General features: G+C 47.4%; 1 protein-coding gene and 1 long non-coding RNA gene across 3 annotated transcripts; one reads left to right on the top strand and one right to left on the bottom strand.

Moving 5' to 3' along the window:
- Positions 1 to 83: 83 nt before the first annotated feature.
- LOC122390505 (phosphoenolpyruvate carboxykinase, cytosolic [GTP]-like) lies at positions 84 to 11,186 on the top strand. 2 transcript variants are annotated; one of them, XM_043383521.1, is made up of 3 exons: positions 84 to 402; positions 2,056 to 4,507; positions 11,038 to 11,186. In XM_043383521.1, the coding sequence occupies exon 2, from the start codon at positions 2,065 to 2,067 to the stop codon at positions 3,994 to 3,996; it is 1,932 nt and encodes a 643-aa protein (XP_043239456.1). In that variant the 5' UTR covers positions 84 to 402; positions 2,056 to 2,064; the 3' UTR covers positions 3,997 to 4,507; positions 11,038 to 11,186. The 2 variants fall into 2 exon arrangements, with proteins under 2 accessions (XP_043239456.1, XP_043239455.1); XM_043383520.1 differs by having other exon boundaries at positions 249 to 649.
- LOC122390507 lies at positions 5,378 to 7,148 on the bottom strand. The gene is made up of 2 exons (XR_006258167.1): positions 7,016 to 7,148; positions 5,378 to 5,865 (listed from the first exon to the last, which is right to left on the bottom strand). It is a non-coding gene; the product is annotated as an uncharacterized LOC122390507 (long non-coding RNA).
- Positions 11,187 to 11,444: the final 258 nt, after the last annotated feature.

Raw genomic sequence — 11,444 nt, 5'->3', positions numbered from 1 at the left:
GGTCAGTTCCATTGATTTGCTGCTATGCTTACCTAAGAGCAATCTTTGGAAAAACGCTTAGATGTTGGGAAAAACTCTGTTCATCTTCATTCAAATATTCAAAATTGAACCTTGAAGAATAGAAAAAAAATGGTTGCGAAATTTTATACTTTCATCACATGAAGTTTTCTTTGCACATTATTTCTGTGGTGTGAACCGTGCCTAATATTTGTTGATATTCGAAAATTCAGACTGGAGGAGAAAACGATCTAATGACGTACACAAACAGCTCCAGAACCATTTGCTGATTTCTAGCAAGAAGATTGAAATGAGCCTAATCGCATCTCGAATTTCAATCTTTGCCGGTGATTCTTTTTCATCCAGACTGGAACATACTAAAGTCTTGCTGGATTCTTGTAAAATGTAAGTAGAAATACCAGAAATGCAAACATTTTCATCAAAATGAGCTGCTCAAAAGTAAATGACGTCACGGAACAAAACTATTGGATGGAATAGAAATCAATCGACAATGATTCAAAGAGAGCCTTGAGAGGTCCTCAAAATTCTTGATAGCGAGACTTGTGTCTGCTGTGTGTGTGTATGTTTGCAGGGAAGCTCAAGCTTGCCTCGGGGCGGCAGGTGTCATTTGTTTTTGCCTGCATAGCTGAAGGTGGGTGTTATTTTTTTCACAGAAAGTAAGAGCTACGTTACATTTTCTTTTCACATTGCAATCATCTATTCAGTGTTTTCCTTTTCATATTCCAAGCCCCCGCAAATTGGGATGTTGATGCCCACTGCCCAGGGTCAGGGTGCTGGTGTGCTGTGTTGGGTGAGGAAACTGAAACACCCCAGCAGTTTTGGGTGAAAGGTGAAAACAGGGCGCCATGGGCGATTTGATCAAGGCTCTCGAAATGAGCATGTGAAAGTCGTTTTGTGGGTGGCATAAGATGGGAAGAAGTTTGTAATAGTCACATGACTAAAATGCCCTGTTTTCACCATCCACCCAATTTTGCGGTTGAAGGCAGTAGTCAGCACATTCAAATAATCATCTGCCTTTGCCTTTCTCAGGACAAACCCATCTTGATTTGCATCCTGATCCCCTCATGCCTCTCTTTCCAGGCTAGCAGTCACCAGTCACCACTACCAAGTACCAGACAACCAGTGTTGTGGGAAGTCCTATCTCTGGGGTGACCATTTCAATTTGAGAGACTGGGCTGGTTTTCTTATCAGGACATTCTTGTCCCACTAGGATAGTCTGCTGTTGCAGCTCATGGTTGTCTGCAGTCACTGGCCAATGTGACTACAGTCTATAATCTACCTACATCATATCCAATCATTCCATAGCTAGCATTGTAATGACATTTTTCAGTCCAAAAGAGCTTGACCTAAAATAGTTACATTAAAATAACATCAGGATTTAGGTATCCATTTTTATCTTCAGCACAGATGATAGAGCACTGACTCCTGGTGGCAACTGGCAAGAGCCTGGGTTCAAGTCTGAGTTGCTCTGGTGCTTGATGCATAGGCTGAGACTCAGGTAATCTTCTAGTCTTAGCCACAGGCCATCTTCATCAGGAGCCTTGTGCAGGAGCAGCTGCACCTACTTTTGTCCACTAGCAGAAAGGACCATTTCCATTGTCCAGCTTCAACAAGCAGCTTTTCAGCTTTGATTAGCATAAGTTTTGTCCCTGTAGTCTCAACAGCCCAGCATTGTCTGATGATCAGAGTCAGACTGTAAGGTTTGGGGCCTGGCCTGCACAGTGCACAGCTAGCGCTGCTTTGTGTGGACTCCAGCTCTGCCAATCCATTCATACAAACATTTGAGCTAGCTTTGCTGAAAGTGTTCAAACCACAAATGACTTGCATCTGACTCAGCTTCAGTGTAAGTTTGGGGGATGATGGCATATCCACTAGGCCATACAAATGATAAATGTTCTGTGGTCTGCTGGATAAAGTCCATAAACAACATCAATTCAAATAGTTTCTGCTGGGTGCACTAGCACATTGCTGAACTATGGCACCTGCTGGCAGCTGGCTTGTGGAGCTCCGACCATACTGCCGTCCTTCTGCCTACAGTGCGGCACTATGGTGCACCTGCTGCGGCTGGTGGGGGCGCGGGCGCTCTGCGCGCGGCGAGTGGGCTCGCCGCTACTGCCGCCGCCGACACGCGCCATCAGCCAGCAGGCTCAGCGGCAGATGGACACGCTGCGGCCCAAGGTGCGTGAGTTCGTCGAGCGGACGGTGCGTATGTGCCAGCCGGCTGAGGTACACGTATGTGACGGGTCGGAAGCCGAGAACGCCAACCTGCTGAACCAGATGGCCGAGAGCGGCGTGCTTGAGCCGCTGACTAAGTACGACAACTGCTGGCTGGCCCGCACTGACCCGGCCGACGTGGCGCGCGTCGAATCCAAGACATTCATCGTCACAGAGGAGAAACGCGAGACCGTGCCGATTCCGCGCAAGGGCCGCAAGGGCATGCTCGGTAACTGGATGTCGCCCAAGGCGCTGGAACATGCAGTTGCCGAGCGTTTCCCCGGCTGCATGCGCGGCCGCACGCTTTACGTTGTGCCGTTCTCAATGGGACCGGTTGGTTCCCCGCTCAGCAAGATCGGCATCGAGCTCACCGACTCTCCGTATGTGGCCGCCTCGATGCGCATCATGACCCGGATGGGCAGTAAGGTCCTCGAGACGCTTGGTGACGACGACTTCGTCAAGTGCTTGCACTCGGTTGGCCGGCCGGTGCCCGTCAGTAAGAAGCCCATCAATAACTGGCCCTGCAACCCGGAGAACACAATCATCGCGCACGTGCCATCAAAAAACGAGATCATCTCCTTCGGCAGCGGCTATGGCGGTAACTCACTGCTCGGCAAGAAGTGCTTCGCGCTGCGCATCGGCTCGACGATCGCACGTCGCGAAGGCTGGCTGGCCGAGCACATGCTGATCCTGGGCATCACCAACCCGGCCGGCCACAAACGTTACATTGCCGCCGCATTCCCGTCCGCTTGCGGCAAGACCAACCTGGCCATGCTTCAGCCGTCACTTCCTGGCTACAAGGTGGAGTGCGTCGGCGACGACATCGCCTGGATGAAGTTCGACGACAAGGGCGTGCTCCGCGCCATCAACCCCGAGAACGGCTTCTTCGGCGTGGCTCCGGGCACTTCGTCGGCCACCAACCCGATCGCGATGAAGACCATCTTTTCCAACACGCTCTTCACGAACGTCGCCAAGACGAGTGACGGCGGCGTCTACTGGGAAGGCCTGGAGAAGGAGGTGGACACTTCCGTGGGCATCGTCGACTGGCACGGCGATCCGTGGACGACCGGCAGCGGAGCGCCGTCCGCGCACCCCAACAGTCGATTCTGCGCGCCGGCCGCTCAGTGCCCCATCATCGACCCGCAGTGGGAGTCGCCCGAGGGTGTGCCCATCTCGGCCATCCTGTTCGGCGGCCGCCGACCTCTGGGAGTGCCCCTGGTCTACGAGGCCTTCAACTGGCAGCACGGCGTGTTCCTTGGCGCCGCGATGCGGTCCGAGTCGACAGCCGCCGCCGAGCACAAGGGCAAGGTGATCATGCACGATCCGTTCGCGATGCGGCCATTCTTCGGCTACAACTTCGGTCACTACCTGGCCCACTGGCTGTCGATGGAGCAGCGTGGCACGCCGGCCACCATGCCCAAGATCTTCCACGTCAACTGGTTCCGCAAGGCGGCTACGGGCGGATTCCTTTGGCCCGGCTTCGGTGAGAACACGCGCGTGCTCGACTGGGTGCTGCGCCGTGTCGACGGAGAGGACTGCGCCCAGGAGTCGGCCATCGGCCTGGTGCCCAAGCCCGGCTCGCTCAACCTGGAGGGTCTGAAGGAGGCTGTGGACATGCAGGAGCTGTTCAGCATCCCCAAGGAGTTCTGGCAGCAGGAGGTATCGGCTGTGGCGCAGTACCTGGATGAACAGGTCGGCGAGGACCTGCCATACCCGATCGTCGAGGAGCTGGAGCACCTTCGCCAGCGGGTGGAGAAGCTCTAGAGGCGCCTTCCGGACGCGAAGGTGGCTCCTGTCCCCTACTGCCGCCAGTGCAACTCGCCAGCTGTCGCGCCGTCCGTTATATGGACCTGTTGTAGACGCCAGTAGCGACTCAGCGGGTGGTGGCCCTGTGTGCTCGACGTGAAGTCCTCTGGCTGTATTGGTATTCAAGATTGGTGCATTCGGCTTAGAGCGGGTTAGAGACGGAATACTTGGTTAAGGGCTTTACTGGAGTGCATCTTTGATATTGCACATTCCATTCACATTCCCCTCTGCGCTTGGTTTGCTGGTTGTGTTTTGTATCGATTTTATGTGTGGCAAAAGTATATTTTAACATTATTTACATACTCGTGGCGCATTTCATGAGACTGTGATCAATGATTCCAAATGTGTTTTTTTCCACCACTCCCTCTAAGGGCAGTTCCTAGTTTGATTACGCATGTCTCAACTGAGGGTCCCACCTCCCAGATGTCACTTTTCTTCCTTTTTATAGTTTTTCTTCGACCATTCAATGGTTTCACCATGGATTACCTACTACCTGGATCGGCAACTCCGCGGAATTCCCATTGTATTGCGCGACCGCCCGAAAGTGCTGCCACCTATCGAGCAGACTGATCCCTGCTAAGGACAGCCCGCCGCCGCCGCCCAGTCAGACAGCGGCCGATACCAGCAAAGTCCGAAAATGACCGGCAAGTTACATGGCCTGAACCAGCCGCGGCTAAGTTTGACATAGGCCAACAGTGTCGGGTTCCGGAAGAGCGGTCCAGGGCGGTTCCATAGACTATGTATCGTTTTGGAAAGAATGGTGTGGTGGGTCGTTTACCGAGCGCGACTGGCCGATTTTACCTCAGCACGTCGTATTGTTAGCTCTCATGGCCAGGCCAGGCGCCTTCTGCCAGCTGCCTGAAAATACCTTCGATCAAACGACTTTGTCTATCACTCGGGTTGCCCCTGATCAGCTTGAGCATTCCAACTCAGTCGTCGGTAGACCGCAGAGGAAATGTGCCGTCCGCCGTGAAACATCCGAATCATTGCTACAGCCATTTTGACTGACTTATAAAGATCAAGACAAATGCTGTCATATCGATTAACGAATATCTGCACCACTGACAATTTCTATCAAGAAGCATTCCAGGATTATAAGCTTACCATACACCGTTTCGTTAAAAAACTGTTTCCATATTGAACTTATATTTGCCGTCGCATGAGCGAATTGCCTACTGAGTACAGGCTGAAACCGATTCTTTCCGCAGTCAGAAATCATGTGCGAGACCGAGAGCCTATTCAAATAAACCCCGGTCGCACTCGCATCCATAACACGCACCTCCTTGCGTGCGATTGATGCTATTGCAACTTAATGGATTTGAATAGGTTCTCGTATGCGATTTCCTGACTGTGGAAATAGTCTGTCTCGGCCTGAAGTTCAGAATTTAACACAGGTTCAATGACAACTAAGGTGAACGATGACACACAATGTATACAATGCATATTATTGCATAGACTGATAGGTAGGTTTCGAGAAACGACGTGCCACATGCCTACTAAACGGTGTCGTAGCACCAAGCTGGTTTCCATTCACACCTACCACCAGAGTATATCGGGAATAAATGCAAACACGATGCACACGAACGCATTATCCGCTCAATGGGTATGCCCGTAGTGGGTATGTTAGTCAGTTACAAACGCTGTGATACCTTAAACATTTTCGGCCGAGCCAGTTCACAGTTCACACCCCGGCTGCCTGCTGCCGTCACGTCACACGTGTCCGCAGTGGGCGTGCACCTGCGAGTGCGTGCATCATAATTCACATCACAAATCACAGGATGCCAATTCAAGTCAGCACACCGTGGAAACTGAACCCATCTCTTTGATCTGAAACGAAGAGTGAGAGAGGGAAATTAGATACCTGAGCATACCGTAATGAAATGGAGAGTGAGGGCATTCCAAGGCAAACTGTTTCCCCACAACATCACAAAAAGTATTTTACATTGCGATGATGTTAGCAAAAAATAAAATAAATAATACCTTGACAAGATACTCCCAAACAAAAGTACCCAAAAGCTTAACACCTTATCTGCTAGGCTTACATAGTTTAAAATGGCTTTATCTTACTTAAATCTATCTGCTATCTACACACAGTTTGGCTAGCACTCGTTCTAAAAAGGTGATTGTTATATATCATTCAATAGAGGGAAACTCACAAACTTCTTCGTACTACTCTGGACCTTTTGGCTTTGAGAAAAGAAGGAAGCTGATGTCAGGGAGCAGGGTCGGCACTCTTTTGTCATTTGTGGTTGACAATGGCACTGGCTGCCATTAGGCTTTCTTTTTACTGTCAAATGGTTCAGTTTTTCAGGCTGAGAACATGATTTATTTAAATGTGTTTTTTTATTCAATATCATTCAACTATTTATGAAATCAGGGCATTGGCAAGCAGGTTATAAAAATTAGCTGAAATGACATGATGCCAGTCAACTGCTCCTGAAGTGTGTTGCACTCTAGTCAGCCGTTCAGAGAAATACGTAGGAAACTGATATGGGTGAGCAGTGAGTCTGAACAGTGAGCAGTTGACCAATTTATAGGTAGGTATTGGCACTACACAATATAAAACAGAAACCATTTTCAATAGTTGAACAAATATTGACTTAAAAAATAATGGCACACTAACTGATTTTGCTAAACTAAAAACTTCACAAAAACTTAAGCAATTCACAACTAACAATGCATCATCCACCACCTATCATGCGCTGCCAAGACCGAAATTGTATCACAAGCAAAACCATGGCTATATCAGCGGCATGTATAAGCTTGAGATATGATGTGTCAAACATATAACAAACATATAAAAACATAAAATTAAACATATAAATAAGTGATTAACCATTCAATTACGGAAATTATACGATTTTTAACGACATATGGCGAGAAGCAATGTGCGCCAGTATCGTCAACAGCCGCTCTTTACAGTCATATTTTAGGCCACTCAGACCCTCCAACCACAAAAAAACCTTACCAATCTTACCTTGCCATCTTCCTCCATCTTCTGAAACCTTCCAATCTGCTCCAAAGGGGCTTAACTTTTCAAAAAACAAGGCAAACGATCCTACGACGCGACGCCGACCATTGTTTTGAATAGCACCCGCTCCCCCGCGCAAGGCTATATAAACCAGGTAGAACGCTCCGGGAAAAAAGTTGGAAACAATAAATTAGTTGCGGCATTCCCTGATGACGCGAATGTGGGCCAGCGGCCGGCGGCCGGCCTCCGCTAACACTGTATGAGGAGGGATGCGCGGAACTTTTGCTTGTTGGTGATTGCGCTAGGCAGTTAAATGGTAATGTTAGGATATGTTTCGAAAGTAAATTGAACGACGCTTCGAACGCCGTCAATGAATTTGCGATACGACGAATATTTGTTTAGTTAGAGCCGGCGAACTTTTACCTTCCGACCGCGCGCGGAGGCGATATGGTGCCACACTGGCGGTTTTTTACGATAGCTCAAAATTCTTTTGAGATAAAGAGATGAAATTTGACATGTCCTATCTTTTGATCAAGCTGGATCTTATGGTACAAGTCGCATATTTAAGGTAGGTCAGGTTGTTGACCTATGTTGTCGCTCGTGAGCCTCTGCACAGTCCAAAAACAACGCAATTTCTGAACACTCAGTGCCAAGAAATCCTTCAGAGAAAGATGACACTTGGCAGAAAGAAGAGTTGTCGGTTTCTTACCGTTCGTATGTGTCGTGTTTTCACAAGAGTTTAGTAAGGTCAGGTCCGTCACGTGACCTCCCCTCATAACTCAATAGGTTTACTATCATAGAAACGTTTATCAATCGCCGGAAATCTTAGCCAATCCCACTGGACACTGGATCCATACCCACATGGGGCCCTCCTGACTGGCCACTCCCTCTGAAATCCACAATAACATTGGGCTGCGGCCACGGTTATGTATTAATGCTTTTCACTAACAGAAATACAACTTCAACCAGCACAGTGCACGCCGCCACAACAGTCCGACCCACGTCCCTGATATCGACTAGCTCCCGGCCGGATGCACATACGCGGAGCCAATCAGTCCGAATGTGACCTGCAGCTTACAATTGCTGTGTCGCATGGCGCATGGCACAGGACGAATCCTTGCAGCTGTCGGCTGGAGTGGAGAAACAGCACGTTGCGACACACCGCGCCGGCGACAGAGCTCAGTAGGGCTGGTTGGAGGCTGGAGCCGGAGGTAAGGGCGGACACAGGCACAGACATTGCAGGACAAATAACAGGATGTCAGCTAGGGATATAATTCAAGACGAATGATTCAAGACGGACTGAAATAATACACATTTTGCTCACTTGGATACCAACTTCAAACTTGACGTTTAGGGGAAAGTGGGGTAAGACGGGCACCTTAACTTTGGAGCCATTTTTCGGCCGGTTAGAAACATCATAGAAACGGGAAACTGGGTGAAAACCTTTTTCAGACATTTTACTTTCATTTGCCAGAAGATGAGACTTAGACCTGATTCAACAAATAAACTGCAGCTATTTTTGCAAAACCTTGCAAAAACCCGTCTTACCCCACCCCATGGGGTAAGACGGTCACATGGGTAGGGCAAGACGGCCAGCTTCTTTCACCGATCAGCGCAGCTCGCAACAAATGCCCGAGATTAGCCGCATTTATACAGTCGCTCGTTGGTCTCAAGTGCTTCGGAAATGGCAGTATACGAGATTCGTGCAGAAGGCGTATGCTCCTATATAGGCCCTAGTTCAGAAGCCATGTAGAACCGTTTTTCACATTCATTATTCGAGAATAAACTGTGCCGAAGGAATATTGCTAACATGTCTGTGAGTATCGGAATCGAACATATTCTTATTAGAAATGCTTCTTTTTTCCTACAGCAACAAAAATATTTTCACCATTACAGACCCATTGGGTTCATAGTTGCCCGTCTTACCCCAAACTCAATGTCAGAAGTTCAGCACGATTTTTCGCTGTGGACAATTTGATGCAGACAAAGCAAATCCGCCGTAAATGAACACTGTTGGCATATGAGTGTACCACAAGTGATTGCGAGTTTTTAACTCTATAGTGCTGTACACAAAAGCTTGCACAATACATTATGGATGTTTTCAATGAAATGAGTGTTTTAAAGAAATCAAAATAAAAGATTATCGACTGAACACAAATTCACCAGACTTGAATGGTGGTGTGTAGTGGGAAAGGCAATTCTGGTCCTAACTTTTCTTGCTCGTAGCGCTATTGGTTTGGTCTGCAGAAGGGGTGCCCGTCTTACCTACCCTGACCGTCTTACCCCACTTTCCCCTATGTATAGCACCATGGAAACAATGGGCACACAGGAAAGAAACAAAAGATGAGGGTTTTTTAACTCAAGGAAGTAAAACAGCCCGAAGTGCAGACAAGCACATACTTTTGGTAATAGCTATCAGCTGTCCTACTCCTCTTCTCTTCTCCCTTCATCAACTACTGGACACATTTAAAGCATCATATATAGCACCAATGTCCATAACCAAAGCTTGCAAGTAGTTTTAACTTCTATGAAGCCAAAGGAAATGTGCCTACATCATGCATGTAAACTCAAAATTACACATGCATGACAAAGGAAGCTTATGTAAAGAGAATAGTTGACAAAAGCATCTCATGGTTAAAATTATTCAAAACTGCACACAGGGCAAACATAAAAAGCAGCAAGTTTACTGTTCTGTTATGCTAAGAAATAATCCAAAACAAAATACAATCTTTTCATGTTTGAACTGGTTGTTCTTCTATGCCCCTTCATCCACATCTTGATTACAGATGGGATGTTACTGTAGGCTGATGAAGTGACACTTGATTGCCTTTGTGCGAGTTTCAGTTGCAGCCTCCTTGGTACTGCACTGGAAAGCAGATTGAATTGAATGCCTCTGAAAGATAGGAATACAGGCAGGGTTAGCTGTAGTAGTGTCAATGATAATAGACATGACATTTTTGTCCTTTGACATACATTTGTTGAAGTACAAAAAGGTACAAAATAAATTGGTTTGTTTCAAGACATGCACACTGCACAAAGCCGCACAGACATTACACAGGCATATGAAATTGGTACACATAAAATTTGATGATTAAAAAGGTCAAAACTTGCAATAATAATTGAAGTAAAAGTTACAATCACAATCATTTGATTTAAAATGACAACATAAGTCACAAGACGCAACGCTCCTATTCTTTTATGCTTTCATTATCCTCCACATATCAACCAGCTTGATACCAGGCTGTGCAATAGTGAGTACATAACCCCATGTTGCCATTTTATTAGAGCAAGTGGGGTTACAACAACAATGCTGATGTCAAACCCACATCTGCAACCCGTACTGCAGTTTCAATCACCTTACAAGCACACCTTCTGGCAGTTTGATAGGCAGAATGGTCATTACTACTTTCCCCTCATATTCAACACATATTCCCTTTATACAGATACAGTTTAGACCTGGTTATGGCAAGCACTTTCGAGAAAAGATATGATTAAAGTCCAAGACAAAGGTCGAGAGAAACAACACCAACATAAAACACCGACTATGTAGCACTAATACTGTCAAATTCATAAAAATATATACATGAGTCGATCAGAAATTCACTGTAGATTTCGAAAATGGTGTCAAATGCCACTCAAATACCCCCATTCGCATGTATGAAACAATAAAACACTGACCTTCAATTCCGCGTGCCATTCTCCATAGGCCACTGTGTATTAAATAACGCGTTCACTGATAGCAAAAAATGAGACCCACATATGACGCGTTTGCTACCAGCCAATCAGCGCTCGAGTTACCGAGCGCTGATTGGTGGAGAGGGCCGTCGTCAGCAGCTAATTACATGTTGTTTTCCTTGAACATGTGCGTGAGCGCTGATGCTGCTCACGGGCTGTTGCCATTTTTCGTAATGCTGAAGGCACGGGAGCGAACCCCCCTGCCCCCGCGTCCTTAGCGCTCGACACCACTGCCACCTAGCGGTGGTCACAAACATCGAGGAGTTGCCGATCCAGGTACTACTTCATCCATGGTTTCACCTAGGCTGAGTCATCTGCATTGTTTTTGTAACATCTTATGGGCGCCTAGATCATGACAAGACCAGAACGGTGCTTAAAAACGTTACGTCTCTTCCTGTGACCAAGACGCAGTCGTGTAAAAATATATCTGATTTCTTGAAAATGTGCGTTTGCGCCCACCCCGCAGGAGAATAGCTTACGATCGCCGCCTATGAACGATATTGGATCAATTTCAGCGAAATAATGTGAGGTTACGGCTCACGTTGTAATTGTGACTGCATTACCGATAGCTACGTTCTGTACGCCTCGATGTCCAATAGCTCATCAACTCTCGACCCCCACGGGTTGATGTGCAATGTGGATGCGGGCATCTCCGATCAGCATTTCCCAAAATTCACTCCATTCACCCAGTGTCGATTCA

The sequence above is a fragment of the Amphibalanus amphitrite genome, unplaced genomic scaffold, assembly GCF_019059575.1.
Source record: "Amphibalanus amphitrite isolate SeventyFive unplaced genomic scaffold, NRLGWU_Aamphi_draft 000398F_arrow, whole genome shotgun sequence".
Taxonomy (NCBI): Eukaryota; Metazoa; Arthropoda; class Thecostraca; order Balanomorpha; family Balanidae; genus Amphibalanus; species Amphibalanus amphitrite.
The sequence above is the reverse complement of the archived record's forward strand: the minus strand, read 5'-3'. Positions and strand labels throughout refer to the sequence as shown.